This window comes from Strigops habroptila, chromosome 1 (genome assembly GCF_004027225.2).
Source record: "Strigops habroptila isolate Jane chromosome 1, bStrHab1.2.pri, whole genome shotgun sequence".
NCBI lineage: Eukaryota > Metazoa > Chordata > Aves > Psittaciformes > Psittacidae > Strigops > Strigops habroptila.
Window position 1 is genome coordinate 4,444,344 of NC_044277.2, and position 20,286 is coordinate 4,464,629.

The 20,286-nt window shown below is 41.4% G+C and overlaps 1 protein-coding gene across 2 annotated transcripts in view; it reads left to right on the top strand.

The window, feature by feature from the left end:
* Positions 1-1,193: 1,193 nt before the first annotated feature.
* The window catches only part of TRAPPC9 (trafficking protein particle complex 9), a 481,851-nt gene continuing 462,758 nt past the window's right edge, over positions 1,194-20,286 (top strand). The window contains exons 1-5 of one of the 2 annotated variants that reach the window (XM_030504527.1): positions 1,194-1,262; positions 2,949-3,542; positions 14,325-14,470; positions 15,981-16,109; positions 20,153-20,179. In XM_030504527.1, the coding sequence (XP_030360387.1) occupies positions 2,959-3,542; positions 14,325-14,470; positions 15,981-16,109; positions 20,153-20,179 (886 nt within the window). In that variant the 5' untranslated portion in view covers positions 1,194-1,262; positions 2,949-2,958. Of the gene's footprint in view, positions 1,461-2,948; positions 3,543-14,324; positions 14,471-15,980; positions 16,110-20,152; positions 20,180-20,286 lie in introns of both variants that reach the window. The other variant, XM_030504536.2, reaches the window with a different exon arrangement.

Below are 20,286 nucleotides of genomic sequence, written 5' to 3' on the forward strand. Positions count from 1 at the left end.
AGCAGTGCTTAATGTTATGGATTTACACACGCCAGCCACTGTAACAGGGTCTAACCTTAGGATCCCACTGAGAATGGGAAGTCCAAGTGAAGGTTGGATTGGCGATCAGCTCTGGTGCCAGCATGATCCACAACGATAGATTCTGAAGGCCAGGTTGAATGAGGCTTTGAGCAACCTGCTCTAGTGGAAGGTGTCCCTGCCCGTGGCAGGGGATTGGAACTGGAGGAGCTTTAAGGCCCCTTCCAACCCAAACCATTTTATGATTCTATATTGGGGATTGCCCTGATGCACATGCAGGACCTTGCACTTGGCTTCACTGAACTGCGTGAAGGAAGGAAGGAAGAAGTTCTTTACAGTGAGGGTGGTGAAGCACTGGAATGGGTTGCCCAGGGAGGTTGTGGATGCTCCATCCCTGGCGGTGTTCAAGGCCAGGTTGGATAGAGCCTTGGGCCACATGGTTTAGTGCGAGGTGTCCGTGCCCATGGCAGGGGGGTTGGAACTAGATGCTCTTAAGGTCCTTTCCAACCCAAACCATTCTATGATTCTATGATTCCTAAGTTCCCACATGCTCCACTAGAAAAGCTCCTTAACCCTGACACAAGGCTTGTGCTTCCCAGAGTCTTCAGATTTTTTGCCCTTTAAGCTACAAGACACCAAATGCCGATTTCAGGATTTGGAAATGCTGGGAAGGCTCCCTGATGGCCGCTAGTGAAGTTTTCGGGTACACAGTGGCAGCTGGGATTCACCTGCCACTCCATGCTCACTGTTTTCAATGAATCCCTATTTATCGAGGAGTATTTCGTGTTTACACACAGAAGCGCAGTCCCTGAGGTAGAGCCCGGACAGGCACCGCGGGCAGCGGACTGAGCGCGACCGCTCCGCTCCCCACACGGCACCGCTTCCCACACGGCGACCCGCCGGCACCGCTCCCCACACACGGACCCGCCGGCACTGCGTCCACACAGCACCGCTCCCCACACACGGACCCGCCGGCACCGGTTCCACACAGCACCGCTCCCCACACACGGACCCGCCGGCACCGGTTCCACACAGCACCGCTCCCCACACGGCACCGCTCCCCGCACCCAGACCCGCCGGCACCGGTTCCACACAGCACCGCTCCCCACACGTCTCCCGTCCCCGCTCCCCCGCCCTGCCGCGCATGCCCGCGGTCCCCATTGCCGTCAGTTCCGCCGCACCCCGCCCCTGCCCGCCCCGCGCGTCCGGCAGCAGGAGCAGGCGGGGCGGTTCCTGTCCCGGCTGTGAGTCCCCCCCCCCCCCCCACCATCCCCGTCCCTCCCGCGTTACCCACCCGGAGCGGCCGCTTCCCCCTATACCAAGAGGCCCGGCCCCACAGCGGCTCCCCCCGGCTCCCCTTTACTTCACGCTGCCCCTGAGTTCCCTTCCTTGCGGGGCGCGGGGGGTGTGTGCCTGCCGCCGGGCTCGCCGCTTGTGTTAACGTGCGTTTCTTTTCCCTCCTCAACTTCGCCGCGCCCAACGCGGGGATCTGCCCGGGGAGAGGGTTGTGGGGAAGCGGTGGCGGTGCCTCGGCGGAGCGGGGTGAAACCCTTCCGTTCTCCTTCCTTGCTTCCTTCCCTATCTGCCTGCCTGAGGGACGCGGTCGCGGCCGGGCGCTGCTCCGTTGCCGGCGGGGCTGGGGAAGGGGGTTTGTAGTGCCGGGTCTTGCACTGTCGGTAGTGATGCGAGCTCCGCCGCCTGTGTTCATGGGCTTGGAACTCTTTCGTTGTGTTTGGTCAAACCGGTAGTCTCAGTGTGAAGCTGTGCTGCGGGTTTATTGTTGTTTGCTTGTTTGTTTCTCTTTGGTTGTATGTATGTGTCAGAGGTGCTTTGGAACTGAAATTCACCAAGGGATATGTGTGGCCTGGAGGTCTCAGTGGAGATGTGAGGGCTTTGTTATACGCGGCTTCATTGAAGACTCAGCTGCAGCACAGAACCCAGTTTTAGATAACTCAGGGGAGAAGGAATTCTAAATATTTAAATATAAAAGCAGAAAACATTGCCTGGTCCTTCTGATGAACCTGCATGTGTTTTGAAACAAGAATGATTTTACTTTTTCTCAAATATAAGTGTTCTGGACCTGATTTTCCTCTGCCTGGCCGTGTGCGAGCACTGGCAGCTCTGTGAAGTTTGGCTATTTCGATTTAGTGTTGGTTTACATCCCACTTCACATAATTTTCCACATTTCTCCAAGATACACCAAGGCCAGGTTGGACACAGGGGCTTGGAGCAACCTGGTTCAGTGGAAGGTGTCCCTGCCTGTGGCAAGGGGGTTGGAACTGGATGAGCTTTAAGGTCCCTTCCAACCCAAACCATGGTATGGGGACAGACTGAAGAGCCTGAGTCCCAAAGGATGTTGTTTCTGCCATGGCAAGCACTTTGGGATTCTGGTACAGAGAGTCTCTCCTGCCCCATGTGTTAGGTTGTCTTGTGTAGCTGTGCAGTGAATAGGAAAGTGATTTGGTTAGAAGAAATGAATGTATGCATTTTGTTTGTGACCATACTGATACATGACTAGTTGCACTCCTTCTGCACTGTGTAATTTGTCAGCAGGCTGCACCACTGAAGATTTAGTAAAATGCTGAAAAAACTAGTATTGTAGCACATATGTAAGAAGAAATTCTTCCTTGTGAGGGTGCTGAGGTGCTGGCACAGGGTGCCCAGAGAAGCTGTGGCTGCCCCATCCCTGGCAGTGTTCAAGGCCAGGTAGGACACAGGGGCTTGGAGCAACCTGCTCTAGTGGAAGGTGTCCCTGCCTGTGGCAGGGGGTTGGAACTGGAGGAGCTTTAAGGTCCCTTCCAGCCCAAACCATGCTAATATATACACTGGATGCAAAAGTGTTCAGCGTGAAAGTCCTGGTTTGATTCAGCAACCACATATACTTGCAAATGTTAAAAAATAATATGCATTTTTCTCTTACTGGCCTGCAGTTGGTGCAAAATGAGCGTTCCTGACTACATGCAGTGTGCCGAGGACCATCAGACTCTCCTGGTTGTGGTTCAGCCGATTGGCATTGTACCTGAAGAGAGCTTTTTCAGGATCTACAAGCGCATTTCAGCAGTGAGTCAAGTTAACGTGCGCGACTCTCAGCGGGTGCTATATATCCGTTACAGGCACCATTACCCCCCGGAGAACAACGAATGGGGGGATTTTCAGACACACCGGAAGGTTGTGGGGCTGATAACGATTACAGACTGTTCTTCTGCAAAGGACTGGCCTCAGACTTTTGAAAAATTCCATCTTCACAAGGAACTGTACGGTGCTACTCTCTATGATTCCCGCTTGTTTGTCTTTGGGCTTCAAGGAGAGATTGCAGAGCAGCCCCGCACAGATGTGGCGTTTTATCCCAGTTATGATGAATGTGAAACTGTGGAGAAGAGAATAGAAGATTTTATTGAATCCCTCTTCATAGTGTTGGAGTCTAAGCGACTTGACAGAGCCACTGATAAGTCTGGAGACAAGATCCCACTCCTGTGTGTTCCCTTTGAGAAGAAGGATTTTGTAGGTCTGGACACTGATAGTAGGTAAGCAGCTATTTTTGTCAGCTTGCAGGTCTTGAGAAAACGTGTGGCACTTGATAGCCTTTAAATAAGCCTATTAGAGAGGACAAAGCACACTTTGTTGCAACAAAGGTCATGCCCCAATCTGATTGCGTATGTCTGCTGTAATTTAAGAGAATCTAATTTGTAGTCTGGCCGTATTTGATGTTTTGAGTTTAGATATATTTAATTTATGAGGCTAATCAAATAGTAGGATGAAGTCACAGGAAATGTTTGACAGATTCTGCTATAAAGAGACTTTTTTGCTGGAAAGCTTCAAATGGTTTATAGATTTACAGTATTAATAAAGAAATTCAATTAACGTCGATGAAAAATAATTGTGTATTATGTTGAGTAGTATCTGACTAATCCTACTTACCATGGTTTTTTTTTCCCTAAGCTTGTGTCTACTTTTTCATCCTATGAAACAGTGACCATTAGTTTTGGTGACTGAGTCCAGCATCTTCCCCCATCTTATGTTTTTATTTAAGTATTTGATCTTCTTGACCCATCTTGTTTTGCTACTGTTCTTCTCACAAGTGTTCTCTTTGGTTTTGTGTATGTTATATCCCTTATTTTTCCTCCTCATCTTCCCTTCCTAATCATCTGCATGCTCAGCTTTCAGACGTGAATGTTACATAGTTCTTGTGTAAGGGATTAGTAATTCTGGCTTGCTAGCTATGGGCAGGTGCAAGATCTGTTTGATTCACTGTTCACAGTCAAATCCAAAGGATGGAAGCAACTGTCTCCCTTTTGTTTTAGAAAAGACAGAGGTGTGGAAGCCCTATCAAAATCCATAGTATGTATGGGAATAGTATTTTTCATGTCTGTCTTGTACTACTAGGGATGTAGCAGGGGTTATTGTGTGTAAAAGCTCAGAGGTGTCTGGACAAGGTTGTCCAGAGCTCTCCAGGCAGGTTTGTGAAGCCTTCTGGTCATGTTAATCATCTCTGCCTGCATAGTTAGTCCTAGCCTTAGAATCTCTATATAAGAATGTGATATACTAATTAGTTTCTAATTAGCTTGAAGCTCTCCATTAAATTCTCTCTGGTTGCTTGAAGGACCAACAGTACCTTTCTGCCCTGCTCCTGATCAGCTTTGGTGGTGGGCAGTTGAACTTGCTCTGATTTGCTTTACCCAATGTTCTCTACATGAGCTACTCTTTCAGTGTTTTGGTTAGTCCCTGCACTATTCAACTTTAATTAGATGTATAAATTACTATGTTGTTAGTTTTTGTACTCTGCATGGGTGATAAAGTTGTGTAGACTAGACAAGCCCTTTTAAAATACTGGCTTTAATTACTCAGTGTGAATGAATTTTGGTTAAACGTAATCACTGAGGTCTCCTGTTACAATTAGCTAAGAAAACTGAGTTTTGGCCAAGAATCTCAAAATCAGAATTAATTATGTTGTTCAATTGTGCCTTCTAAGTGACATGCTTCCAAATTGTACTTTGGAAGTCAGTTCCTTACCTAAATTACTTATTTGTGAGCAGTGGCCTTGCTGTAGCTAGTGGCTAAATAGTTCCTGTGAAGTTCTGAGCTGATGGGGCCTCAAATAACAGGCAATGTGTTTGTCCACACATATCCATGAAGATACTTTATGCTGTTGCACTGAATTTCTTTGCAAAATGGAAGGTATGACCCCAATTTTGTAAATATATGAGTTTTTATGGAGTTAATCACTGGTTCAGACAAACCTACAGCCTTGCTGGGTGGTTTGAATACCACATAGCTTTTCCCATAAGTCTAGATCAATGGATATCCAATGTTTGCTGCACTTAACTGCCCAAAGAAAAGGTGTTAAATATTCTAATTTTTCCTTTTTCAGTTCAATATTAATCAAGTTTTTCAGCTTTATTTTGCTGTGGAGTTGGTACTTCTGATTGTTTTAAAACTTAGGATATATGTATGAATATATAAGATCTTTATATTCTGTTTAGTATTTTGCATGGATGAGGAAGAAAATATTCTGAATGCTTGGAGATTTTTAATGTCTTTGAGTTTTGTAACAGAAAGGAGAAATTTATGTAACCCCAAGTAAACATCAGAAAAGGAGTTGTCCCTGTGCACAGTGTACCTGAGCTTTACTGCTCGGGGACCTTTCTGGGCACCTTTCATGGAGCATGATGCATCTCTGCTTCTGTGTTCTACTTCACAGAAATTCAGGACCACGAAATGTAGTTGAAATTAGATCAGTTTATTAAACTAACCTACACTTTCAAGCCAAAGTCTTGAGATGTGAAATAATACTATATTGCATTTCATTGTTTGGATTGCAATAAGAGGTTTTTATTTTAGTGTATTCTCTTTTGCAGTGACAGTTTGTACCTAACTAACTGAGGGAAAAGCATTGCGTTAAGTTGAAACAGGGAGATACAGGCCTTTAAAGGACCTTCCACAGAGTCCAGTGTCTGGTTTTGCAAGGTGTGGTGGTGTATAATGCTGTTCAGGGAGGGGTAAAGGTTGCCTGAATGCACAGAGTTCATATAAGAACATCCAGTAGAGTAATTTTAGTTACTTTGTTGGTTTTGAGTCTGCCAGCGTAATGAGTCTGAAGAATGAAATAAAAAGAAGGATCTTATTGAGATACTGAGGCAAATGAAACAGCTGGTTCTAGATTAGGTGGATATTTCTAGAGGGTTAAAGGCAAAGAATATGCCTTTATTTATCCCTTTATTTATATATCCTATGTTCCTTTAAATTTATTAATATAATGTATCCTGACCTCCCAGTCAGTGTGCAACTAACCGGCTAAAAAGCACAAATAAGCTATATTAAATAGATGGAAGAGAAGGCAGTGAGAAGAGATGAGAGAGAGCGCTTGTAACAGAGAGTCTATGTCTGCTGCTGTAGTTGCAGATGTCTGCTTAGACTAAATAAGAATATTTTTTCCTGTAACTTGCAAAAGTGCAGCTAAATTTTACTGTGTGTAGCAAAGGTCTCCTTAGCTATAGAGTGCAGCTGTAACCTTGAGCTAATGAACAGGGTTGATAGATTGGGTGAAAAGATGTTAAGAAGTTACATGGGACATAGTAGTTATGATTATATGATTTAAAGACTAATGAAAAATACAGACCTTTGTTTTTGTATCTTAAAAGAGACTTTTCTCCCAGCAATTAATTGTAAAATACCAAGGTTAGTACTTGTGTTACAAGCAGGACTAGATACACAGAACTGATCTTCTCTCTCACCCAGTTAGTAAGGTGAGCATGAATTTGCTTGCATGACAACTGCAACATGATGGGCTTCTTGTAAGATTCAGAGTTCATAGAATCATAGAATGAACTAAGGGAAAGACCTTAGGAAGATGGATTATGCTGCATTTCAAGTAAGATAACTCTTGGAAAAAGTGGAGTTGATCTTTGTCTTTTGAAAGTTACTTGGATAATGAGCAGAAGAGACAACATTCCCTGAACTTGTACTGAGATGACAATATACACAATAGATGATTTATGTCAATTTTTTTTGGCTGGTAGAAAATTTAGGTATGAAAATTAGTGGGCTAAAGTCCTAAGAAGTTTTGAAGAAATATTTTGTTTTGTTAAATAGAAGTTGTAGGACTGTGAGTCTGACCTTGATTTAATTCCTAGAGCACTGAGCCAATAGGTGATCTTGGCAAATACGTTCATTTTTCTTTGTTTCTTCAGTTGTAAATGAGGTAAAACATGTATGTGCTCACAGGGCTGCTGAGGATGATATAGAAAAAGTTTCTGAAATCAGCTGTACTTGATAGTTATTTATGGAGACCAGGAGGCTGATTGAAAAGAATGAAAATGCACCTTCTCATGATGATAACAAAGATCCTACGAACCTGGAACTAGGAAATGTACTTGCCAGAAATACCAGCAATCCCATTTGTTTGACTTGTCTATTTTATTTACGTTTTCAGCTTAAAAAACCCCCCCCATACCCATGTATGATTATAAATCTACTTGGATAAGCTCATTTTAATGTTGTTTACATCAGTTTGTGTCTTAAATTCTTTTTTAATACTGGTAAGGCATCCATTTAACACTAGTGAGTGATGAGAAAGTAGGGCTGTATTTATAGACGTGTCTTTCTCTACACGATATCGTAGATGGGATTTGTTTGCTGATTTATTGAAGTTGATGATACCTCAGTATGTGTATGTGGCTGTTAATTTTCTTTCTGTTCTCTGTCTTTTCTAATTTTTGGTTTGTTCCTTGTTTTTTTTTCCCTCCCTTCTTCTCTCATACTGCCCTGTGAGTTTGTTGTTGGGTCTAAAAAGGTAGGCTGTGATTGCGTCTATTTAAAAGTAGTTAGCTTTCTTCCATCTACCGCCTTTCCACTCCGCCTTCATTGCATATTTTAGTGTGGCTTTTTCTCTTTCTTTTCAGTACACACAAAAATAATTGCTGCCTGGAGCCTCACGACTGTGGTTGACCCCTTTTTGGCGCATTTGGCAATTATATTTGGTAGCAAGGCTGAGTTCTGTTGTAGGACACACATAATTTGCTTAGGCGGCTGCTGGCCTCTGGAATTTGCTTTATTTTTTGAACTCCAAAGCCATGAAGCTGTTGCTGCCTGTGTTTGGTTTCCAAATTCAAAAGTCCTGGCAGTTGATCAAATGCCGTAGCTGTGTCTTTTCAGTCGGGATAATGTAATGATTGGTGATGATACCTCTCTAGTTCTGCATGCTAACTGGAATTAGCAGGATTCGATGGGCATTTTTCTGTTGAAGCATTTTGCATGAATACTTCTGCAAATTCATTTTGCATGTTTCTTGGTTTTAAATTTAGCCACTTCTTTGAAAAAAAAATTGAGGCTCCAGAAATTCCTTCAAACCTATTGCTGGATGGTTTGTAGTGAAAATAAATTCTGTCTTGAAATATAATATTGTTGCTGTGAATTTTCCATAAAATTATGCTGCGATCCTAGAAAAGAGTTGGGGTTGAAGGGATAAAGCATGTGTTTTCCATAGCAAATGAGGTAGAAATGGAAATGGGGTTGAGTAGTACTTTTTTGGTTCCTGGAACAGGTTTATTCTCCAGTTTGAAGCAGTAGTAGTGGTCACTGATAGTAATGATGGTGGTTATTATTCTGAAGAGAATGTAAAAAGCGTGTTAGGTACCAAATTAAGACAATTAACTTTAGAGAATAAGATTTTAAACTGGTTTTGTAGTCAACTGTATGTGTAAATGCATTGAGGAGAGGATCTTCTGAAGGAGCTTGGATGACTGATGCTCTGGAGTGTTCCACATGTGGCCCTACATTGTGGCATTGCCTTCCTTGAGGATATTTCCAAGTGCATCACACTTCTGAAGGGGTTTGTGGTATTTTGGGGTGAGACTTGGGTGTATCTTTGAAACTTAATGTCTTAAATGATGTTCTAGGGGAAAAATAAAGAGAAACGGGTCTTAGCAGTAGGGTACTACAAGGAACTGACCTGGAACAGTTGTCGTCTTATCCTAGAAAAAGTAGCAGTTAATTTACACGGACTTTTCTGCCGTCAAATGGATTAGGATTAAACAGTAGAGAGCCAAAATAATTGAAGGGTGTTTTAATAAAAAAAGCTTCTCACTTTCAGCGTTGTGGCCAGATTCTTCAGGTAAAGCTGTGAAGCAAAACTAGCTGGGTATTAAGATGAATAGTCATAATTTTATGCTGATGTATATACACATGCATGATTTTTCCATTAAATTTGCACCTCAGTATGCACTGAAGAAACCATCAGTCACTTAGACATGCTTGTAATGACCTGATATTATAAATTTATATTAGATTTTCTTCAAAACAGGCTTCCCAAATACCAAGTAAATGAAGTTTTGCTGTCTGTGGAGAGTGGGTTTTGCTTCAATGAAATCATAGAATCATAGAATAGTTAGGGTTGGAATCTTTGCCTTTTGTCTTTTTGGACATACTTGCAGTAGTTTGGGCAGTGGAAAGAAGCCTGAATTCATTGTGCTTAATTGCGAGCGTTAAATTAAGACACAGTTCATACATATGGTGCAAACTTGATTAGTGAGGAGATGTTTTCCAGGAGGATGGTGAAGGCTTGCAGCGACTGCGATAGATCCTGTCTTGGCACCACACTGAAAAGCCTTAAAGTAGGTGGAATGAATTCAGCCTTTGAATAATTCATAGTAAATTTCTTCAGCACCAGGGATAAATTATCTGTTTGTTTCTAAATACGGAGAGTTTCTGAAAGAGAAGTGTTTTGTATGAACAGTGTTTATTGATGTCTAAGAGAATAAATGCATCCAAACTTTGCATATATTGACATATGCATGAATCTGCAGCAAAATCAGGTATTGGTTAGGAAGAGCTGCTGCTGAGGGTGTCTGATTGAAAGGATTCTGGTATTAGGTTCTGATTTAGGAGTCTGCCACCATCTCTTTTCCTTTTGCTGTATGACTCATATTGATCAGTTTAATTGTATGCATCCTGGAAAACCACTTAGAAACTACAGTTTTGAGAGAGTAAGAAGTTTCATTTGTCCATAAATACAGAGATCACTTCTAGAGAGGAAATTTGAAGTGCTACCATTTTTGAAAGGAATTAGAGCTGTGTAAGGAAACAATGATTCTCCAATTCCACTATTTATTCTGTAACACATATAATTTCATTCTGAAAAGCAGAGATTAGTAAAACCTGACTTGTAGACAATTTGCACTCTCCTGTACAATACTGATTCAAGATTACAGAATAACTTTTCAATGGAGGTATTTCTCTATAACCCAAAGCTCAGATGGAAATCCTGGTGAGCTTTGGTGCCTTTCCATGGTTTGTGCAGAGCAGCTTTAGTTTTCACTTTGAATTTTCTTACATTGTTTTCTTAAAGATCTGTAAAATACATGCTTGTTGAAAAATGAAAGAAAAAGTGCCATTTTTTGACATATCTGAGAGATAAAGAACAAAGGTCATATTTAGCTTCATTTAATGTCATCTTCACATCAATTGTGAATACGACGTGATAGGTCTGTATAAATGTTCCCACTTTTCTGGAGTCATTTGTAACTTTTTAGGCAGAGAGGAGCAATTGGAGACAAGCTTCTTGTCTCCTTTTATCATTTATTGTAATCAATGGCACTGGTTCTGTTTGCTTTCCTATTTAATTTTTATAAGGACATTGTATGTGCTTCCCTGTATCTTCTCTTTTTAAATGTCCTCCATCCGTGTAGGTCATTTACTTCATCTTGAACTATTTCTTTTCAAACCAACTACAAGGAATGAGGCATTATTTGGTGGCTGAATGCAGTGGGTATCCTTTGGAATTGCTGCTTCTCTCTAGTGGAAAAAAACCCAACCCAAGAACCTCAAAAGCAAACAAACCAGTAACATGTAGTTGTTTTTATTATTGCCATTTCTCCCAGCCTTTCTGCCTTAAAATCTAAAAAGGAAATGATTTAATATGCTTATTCCTACCCTTAAACCATACACTTTGTATGGTTCTACCCCCCTTTTATTCCCCCTCCTCCCCCATTACAAACTTCATGAAGACAGTCTGTTCACATGTGTTAGAAGAGATTATTTCAGCCACACTTTAATTCATCTCTGGCGTCCTTTGGGAGGTTTTTTGTGGGAAAAACCCCACCACCCCAAACCCCATTTCATTCCATAATTGTGATATTTCCTCTTATAGCCAAGTCTTTCTCTAGGGTAGCATCTAGACTGTAGGGTTCAGCATCTGGAGAAAGGGTGTCACACTGGTTTTGTTGTTGAAGTTGGTAGGTTCAAATATGCTTTAAAAGGTATTCTCTTGGACTTAGTTGAATTGCAAAAGTATCACTACATCTACTACTAAAAGCTAAAAATGTAGAATGATGACAGTCAGTCTGAGATGGTTCTTTGTATTCTTGGTACCCCCTTTTAACCAGATTCTTTGGAGATACTTCAGGTGTGCAATAAAAAATAATATCTGCAGCAATTCTTTTAATTAAAATTCAACTCTTGGGTAGCTTTTATTTTAGTTTAAACCATCAGAAGAAAAAAAAAATCCCTTGGTATGAAGTTTGGACAAGAAAATTGTAAGCCTCTCTATACTCAGAAGACATTGTTGGAACAAAAGGATATACTATTGGAGTAATGTAGATAAATGAATAAAATATGTAAGTTGATGTTTAATTTTTCTCTAAGAAAACAATTCTATAAGGCAGAGCAAGGACATTATTGCAAGGACATTCTCCCTCCTTGCTTTTGCAGGAGGGAGAACAGGAGAATTGCTCCTGGACTCAGGTGAGCAGCATTGTTCCAAGTTGAGACTAAAACCATGAGGTGCTTTGAACGTCTAGCATGGTGTACTTCACATCTGTTAATGTTTCTTTAGCTGCAACTTACTAAACCCAAAAATGTGAATAGGTTAGTGCCTTTATCACATGGATTTGTGCCCAAGTTGCCTTTCCAGTTGCACCAAAGTGTCTGTTTAATATTTTCAGTAGGACTTCATTGGCCCTGGCTATTCGTTTTGTTTGGGAAAGGAAAGAACTTCACTGCTTACTATGTAAAACAGAGGAGAAAGAGAAACCCTGTCAGTTCTCCCCTGAAGTGATAGTGGTCTTTCACTCATCATCCCTTTAAAAGAAAAACATACTTGTTTCACATATCTCGTTGTTTCACAATGAGAACAATCAGCCATTGGAATAATCTCCCCAGGGACGTGGTGGACTCCTCAATGTTGGACACTTTTAAGATTCATCTGGACAGGGCGCTGGGATATCTAGTCTAGGTCATGCTTTGCCTAGAGGTTGGACCGGATGATCCTTGAGGTCCCTTCCAACCTGATCTTCTATGATTGTTTCAGGACCATGACACTTCCAAAAGCACAGTATTTCTCCACAATAATAAGCAATGCTACAAACAGTGAGGAGCTGGCACTGGCAGCAGCAGCAGTTGCTGTGTGGTGAGTGTGAGGCCCGAGAGGTCCTTGATGAGTATCTCAGGGGGTTTCTGGGCAGGTCCCACCAGTGGAGAGCAGCGGGGGTCCCATTCTTCTTTTCCATGTGGGTACCAATAGCATGGTAAAGCAAAACCCAGGCAAGATCAAGCAGGACTTCAGGGCCCTGGGGGCACAAGTGAAAGGGGCAGGAGCACGAGTGGTTTTCTTCTTTGTCTTGCCAGACAGAAGTCTTCTGCAGGCAGAAGTCAATCCATCATGCAGATCAATACCTGGCTTCATGGCTGGTGTTGTCACAAGGGCTTTGGTTTCTGTGATCATGGGAAGTCCTTCAACAAATACAGCCTATATGGGAGAGACAGGATCCACCTACCCAGGCAAGAAAATCTTTGCTAGCAGATGGGCTGACGTTGCCAATATTGCTTTAAATTAATGAACTTAGGTGGTAGTGTCCAAAATTGTGATACCTACATATTCATAAGGAACAGGGTGGATGAGTGCACCTATGAGAGTAGTTAGGAATGCTCCCCAACCCTCTCCAAAGGCAAGAACCCTGGGTTCAGCCAAGTAATATGGGCAACAAAAAGGAGGAACTGGTGCTTCATGCCCAGTCTGAGAGTTATGATGTCAGGAACCACAGAAATGTTGTGGGAATACTCACGACTGGAAGAACACAGTGGATGGTTACAAGCTCTTTCAGAAAGATAGGAAGGGAAGATGAGGGGATGGAGTTGAAATTCATGTGAAAGAGAAGTTTGAATATATGGAGCTGAGCTATGGAGACTATGAAAGTTCTATCAAATACCTTTGGATTAAGATTGGAGAGATCATCACCAAGGGACATGTTGTGTCAGATGTCTGTTACCAACCTCGCAGTCAGGACAACAAGGCTAATGAAACCTTACTTAAGCTGCTTAAGGAAGTCTCAGACCAATAGAACCTGCTTCTCATGGGTGGCTTCAATTACATGGACATTTCTTGGGGAAGCAACACAGTGCTTCCCCAAGTTATCCGTCAGTTTCCTGGAATGCTTCCTGCTATAGGTGCTGGACCTGCCACCTAGGAACAGCACAGTGCTAGGCTTACTGTCACAAACCAAGAAGACTTGCTTGGCAACATAGCTTCCATTGGTAGCCTTGGATACAGTGACAACAACATTGTGGAGTTTAAGATCCTGCTGAGCACACTGAAGACCAGTAGCAGGACAAAGACCCTGGATTTTAGAAGAGCCAACAAGAATATGCTTAGAGCCCAGACGCAAGGGATTCCATGGGAAGCATCCACGGAGGGCAAAGGAGCTTGTGGGTGCTGGGAGTTATTCAAGAACAGCCTCTTGGATGCACAAGAACAGTCCATTCCCTGCTAAGGGGAAGGAAGAAGGCAGAACAAGAGACTGCCCTGGCTTAGCAATGAGCTTTTGGGTATGTTTAAAAGCAAAAAAGCAGCACACCCGCTACGGAAAGGCAGCCAAATACCCATTGAGGACTAGGAGAACCTTGGTTTGGAGGTTTTCAAGATGTAACTGGACAGGGTGCTAAGTAATCTGATCTGGGCTCCCCTTCCCATGAAAAGTTGGACCAGAGGAACTTTTGAGGTCCCTTCCAACATGGGATATTCTATGATTCTGTTTTATTTCATTTGTGGCAAAGCTATTAAAGTGCTCTGAAATGCAGTCTTTTGCCTTTGACTACCTGTATAGATGCTATATAGCCAAAATACATGCTACCTTGCTTTTTTTCAATATATCCTCAAATTAGGGGGTCTTTTGCATATTATGCTGGTTAGAATTTGCTCAGAGGCAGTAAATGAACATTGATCTACTATGAAGGAGGAAAGAAAATTGACTTTAGGTGTTTAATACCTTAAATAAGCATTTCCTGTAAATAACTGAATTGTGCCTTTTATTTTGGAGGCACTATAAGAAGCGTTGTCAGGGCCGGATGAGGAAACACGTTGGTGACCTGTGTTTACAAGCTGGAATGTTACAGGATTCCTTGGTGCATTATCACATGGCAGTGGAACTTCTGCGCTCTGTGAATGACTTCCTGTGGCTCGGAGGTAGGACGAAGTGGTGATAGTGACTCAAAGAGTTGCTAAACCCAAGTAAATCAAGCTGTTTTCTCTAACTTTCCCTTTGTATTGTGTAAAGTAGGGATGATTTTGGTGACTAAACTCTGAATATCGGGTGTGACTAAGGATGAAGTTGAAATAAAAATTAGTTAATGCGACATGAGAAAGAAATGTGTTTGAGAAAACTTGCAACATAAAGTGTGTTACTGTAGTAAAGCGTGTACTTAAAAAAAGAGAAATGATTCTTTGGAAAGGATTTGTTTCTTTTATTTTTCAGTGGGTTTTACAGATGTTTTAAGAATCTTTCCTGTGGGTATGTATTATGGACTATTAGGAAATGATTTCTGCCTTTACATCTACCAAGGTCACAGATATCTAACTTTCACTGGCATAAATTCCTTCCATTCCCATTAGGTCCAAGCCCTCACTTTTTTCCCACTGCCTGTTCCTTCATCTTTTGCCTTTTTTCATTCCTGCTTTTTTCTGTTTATTGGATATACAAGTGATCTTTGAGCACAATTTCTGCTTCTCAAATTCATGCCCTTTCAGGACAATTGCTGTCTCCAGCTCTGCTTTTAGCTTTCTTATTCTACTTGGAAATCCATTTAGCTTCCTAAGGTTACATATTTATTTTACGTTTAATTACACTATAATTATATAATTAATTTAATTACTAATAAATAATAACATTATTAAAATTAATAGTTATTAAATACTAAAAGCATTAGTATTTGATATAATAATATTTAATTATGTTACATCTATATTATTTATTTCATTATTATATTACATTTAGCTCTGTAGGTTACATATGATGAAAACTGTAACATCTTCTCACCTTCCACTTCTCTCCTTGTACTCTTCCAAAAAGTTAAATAGCTCAGGATTCTTCAACCAGGAAAGGACATCTTGTGTAGAGCATGAACATGTTTTAAGGCCCATCTATTGGACAACCAAATTATACTTACAGACTCATACAATAATTTGGATTGGAAGTGACATCTGGTGGTCCCCAAGTCTCATCTCCTGCTCATATCACCTCCAGTTAAATCAGGGTGCACAAGGAGCTGTCCAGTTGAGTTTTAGATATATTTAAGGTTGGAAGTTCTGCAGTCTCTGAGCAACCCATTCTAGCATTTTGCTGCTCCTAGTTTGAAAAAACCCAACAACAAACCACAAATTTGACTACATTAAAGCAGAATTTCCTGTGTCAACTTCTGTTAGCCCTAATCCAAGTGGATTAAGTGTTTTGTATGTCTGTCTTCCTCTACTGTGGCTAGTAAGTACTCCTGCAGATTCTGCTAATAGGCTTGGGGAGGTCTGAGAGTAAAGCTTGCCAGTGAAAACAGAGACGAAAAGGACATTGAGTATCTCAGGCTTTTCCATGACCTTTGTCACTAGGTCTTCAATTTGAGGCATACTTCATGTTTCTATAAATAGACTTTATTAATGATAATTCACTTCTTCTTTACTAATCTGTTGGCTTTTTTCTTTACAGCTGCTCTGGAGGGGTTATGCTCAGCATCAGTCATTTATCATTATCCGGGTGGTACTGGAGGTAAAGTTGGATCTCGCAGGGCACAAGGAGGTTCTCTTTCTGCTGAGGCAGGCAACAGGCACAGGCCAGGTAAGGGTGGGATTTTGTTTTACCTCTCTTTGCCACCACTGAACATCTGGAAGTTTCCTCCCTGTGTCCTAACTCTATAAAACTACACCAATGACATGATGGAGGAAGGGGGTGGGAAGGGAGAATGTCTTTCTTTTAAAGATTATTACATTAATGACTTTACTGTTTTGGTGCTAACGTCGACATGTGCTTTGCATAGAGTTGCAAAGGTTCAGATCTCTTCATCTGATTGTTAGTAGTGCCTGCAGTAGTTTGAATTTTGCTGGAGGAGATGGAGCCAGCTTTCATCAAGTACAGAATATGTGCAGCTCTGCCACATCACAAGAAGTTAGGTACATTTATTCAGAGGTGTTTTGCTATTCTAAAGTCAACATTTGATAAACAGATATGGTTAACTAAATATCAGTAAACCAACATAATTTGTAAGGTTTAGCATACTTTTTCTGAACTCTCAGATTGAATAACTAATACAGGGATTAACATTGAGGTGATAGACATTCTTTGAGAAATGGTCTGCTTAAAGTATTTTAGAAATCACTAGGAGAGTAACAGAGAGAAAAAATACCATTAACTCTGCTGTTCACCTGCATCTGGAATATTGTATGCCATTTCCCATAAGAAATCTTGTACAATCCAAGATGTTTCCCTATAATAAGCCCCATATCCCTGTAGGTGGTAACCCCCCACAGTCTGAAGGTGATCCAGAGAGTGGTCATGTTAACTGATCTTGATGGGTTTCACCCCTGGACAGCTCTTTTGGGTCTCTTTAGGTTCTTGGGGTTCAGCTGCTTGTCACTGTTCCTCTGTTCCTTTGTGGCAATGAGCCTTGAATTGCATAATCTAACACTTGCCACACAGTGTTAAGGCTCCTCAAAGTTTCTGTGGTTCCAGGAGGGGCTGTGTAGGGTAGTGAAAGAAAAAGGGTTTGATTATTATAAGCTAGATGGGCCTCTGGTCTAACCCAGATGCTGCTATGTGTGTACTTGGGTTCTTACACAGTACTGAAACAACCAGAAGCTGGATTTAAGGGCTGGTGTTAAGTCCTCTTTGTGCAATGTGATCAGAATGAATTCCTCCATCAGAGAAAAACAACCACTCATCTTTATTCATCTCTAAGTCATAATCTAGTTAATCTATTAAACACTTGCTTTGTATTACCTTTATTACAAACTGTGTATGTTGGCACCAGGTAGTTGATACAGTAAAATTATCTTATTTCAGGAGAGAATACTAGTTTTTCATATAATAACTAGTCATTAAAATATGTGCTTATGGTCCCATTACCTGTGAGGGCATTTTATATTGTCTGTTACAGTATAATTTCACACAGTTATTGAACTTTATCTACTTTTCAATGAATATTTAACAGTAGAATTTGCAATCTGTTTGTAATGGGTATTCCTTGTTACTAAAGAAGGTAATAACTAAGTCATAGCTATCAAAATAATTGAATAAAATATATTTTGGGTATATTATTGCTGCTTCTCTATATAAATAGTCTTGTAATTCCAAGTCCTGTTTGCAAACTTGTTAGTGTGGTCATACTTAGTTTCGTATGACAAGATTTTTCAAAGGACTTTTGTGTGAAGAAAAGCTGATGCAAGGTTTTTTGTCATCACTTCCAGATGAAAATGTTACTTCATGGTCCAGTAGATATTGTTCCCTGAGTCTGCTTATGATCTCTTAATGTTTGCAGATCTGAACTGCTGAGCTCTGTCTAGCCAAACAGCCATTAGTGTGATGTCTTTTTCCTGCAAGGTTTTCTGAAAGTCTCTTTTCAACACCTGTTTTTGACTCTGCAGTGCCTTTCATTTAAAATCTTTCCAAACTGCACCTTTGTTTATAATCTACTTTGTTATAATTAGTTTTGTGAGGACAGTATTTAATCTGGGGAACAAATTCCAGTGTATCTTTTTGTAGGATAAAGCCAGAAGCAAAAGGGGGTTTCCAAATTCTATACAAATCAAGAAAAGCTGCACTTGGAACTGACATTCAATTCATGCCCACTTTTGAGGCATTATAGATGTGAGAGTTACCTTTATTGCTTCCTGATGTGCCTGGAATTGCACCTCTTCTTGTGCCTGTACTTCAGCCTTGACAGGACGGGTTTTCTTGTTGCTGCCTTTGTGCCCAGACCCGGTCAAGAGAAACATCTCTCTCTTGAATCTCCTGTGATTCCCACTATTTGGCATGTTTAGGCTATTGCACAGGACCTGGCTGCTCAGAAAGTCAGCTTTATATAGAAACAGCTTGGGGAAGAGAAGCATTGATATCATCTCTCTTTGTATAATATAGAGCACAAGCTTAAGAGGGCAGCATTAAAGGGTTTGGCGGTGTACCCTTCAGCTTTTTCTGAAGCTTTTTGGATAGGAATAGTTCATTCAGAAGAGAGTTGGGTTGATAAGATAGTGTTTAAAGTACTTGTCTGATGGAAGAAGGCATGCGATCTTGCCTGCTCCAAAGGCAGGAGCATGGTCATTGCCATGAGCCTTGTATTGCAGTGTTTAGCTGATTGTGAAAAGGCATGACATGGACCTGTTGGAGTGAGTCCAGAGGAAGCAGTGAAGATGCTCCGAGGGCTGGAGAACCTCTCCTAGGAGAGAGTCTGAGAGAGCTGGGCTTGTTCAGCCTGGAGAAGGCTCCTTAAGGGGAGACCTTAGAGCAGCTTCCAGTGCCTAAAGGGGCTACAAGAAACCTGGAGAGGTGCTTTTTACAAGGGCCTGTACTGATAGGACAAGGGGGAATGGCTTAAACCTGCCAGAGGGGAGATTGAGATGAGATTTTAAGCAGAAGTTCTTCCCTGTGAGGGTGCTGAGGCGCTGGCACAGGGGGCCCAGAGAAGCTGTGGCTGCCCCATCCCTGGCAGTGTTCAAGGCCAGGTTGGACACAGGGGCTTGGAGCAACCTGCTCTAGTTGGAAGGTGTCCCTGCCCGTGGCAATGGGGTTGGAGTTTGGTGAACTTTAAGGTTTCTTCCAACCTAAATCATTCTGTGATTCCATGAAGAGAGAACTTTGGTTCTTTTAAGGAAGTGTGACTTCTCACATTCCTAAACCCTTCTCTTTATAGGGAGAGAGCTTTAGACTGTTTCCCCTTGAAGGGCTGGATTCATGTCTGCAGCCTTCAGTGTAAAAGAAGATATTGAGTTGCTTAGTTCCTGTTAGCCAGAAAGCTGGCCATAGTCAGTTGGCTGTGTGATTTATATATTGAATAACCCAAGTTTAGATTGCTTTATGTGTCCCTTACTAGCTGTTTTGGGTTTCTCTGTTGTGTTTTATTTGCTTGAAGTGCTAAGCTCTTAGTTTTGTCACCTGACCTTCCTCTTTCCCCAAGCAGAAGTAGGACACCCGAGTGAAGTGTTGGAGTATCTTATGGATCTAGCTCTAAATCTCCACTTCACCAGCTTGAGGTCTGAGCAAATCAACTGAAGGGAGGTCCTGTCTCGCTCATAAAGCAATGGTTTTTGACTGCTTAACGATTTTATTCCCATGTTTAATCCAAGTTTAGGGCAACAAGGTGTTTTATAGCTGATAATCCTACTTTACAATACTCTTGGCAACTATTTTATGTGAATATCCTGGCTCGTTGGGTTGGCATCCCTCAATTATTCAGAAAATTTGGTGGAGTGAAATTAATGGCAATTGAAAGGGATACAATTGCTTGGAAATGTTATTCATGTGTATTATGCAGATTAAATGAGCTCCCACAAGGAGATTTAAGTGCTATAGGACCTGCTGTTAAACTACAGTAAGTGGATTGTGACGGAAACTTGCCAACTAAAACAAGAATAAACCAAAAGGATATGGCTTTAAGTTATACACTGCAAAGTCTTCAATTCTTGATGTGTTTTAGAATTCATTGCAAGTTTATGGGATTTTTACATTTTAACAAAATGAGATTTAACATGTGGTGACTCCTTGAATTATAAATGATAGTCCTGCAAAAGAGCAATGATGATCCTGATAAATCTTATCATTTTGTTCAAGCTTATTTTGTTGGCTGTGTTTAAGGCTGAAAACAAAATCATTTTTGTTCCTCCTTTTAGGGGCACAAGAAGTTCTCATTGATCCAGGTACATTATTTTCATGCATGTTTCCAAAGTATTTTCTTTCATTATTTGCATATGTTTTGCATTTGTATAGACAGTTACTGCCACTGGCCAAAACTAGGACTAATTCC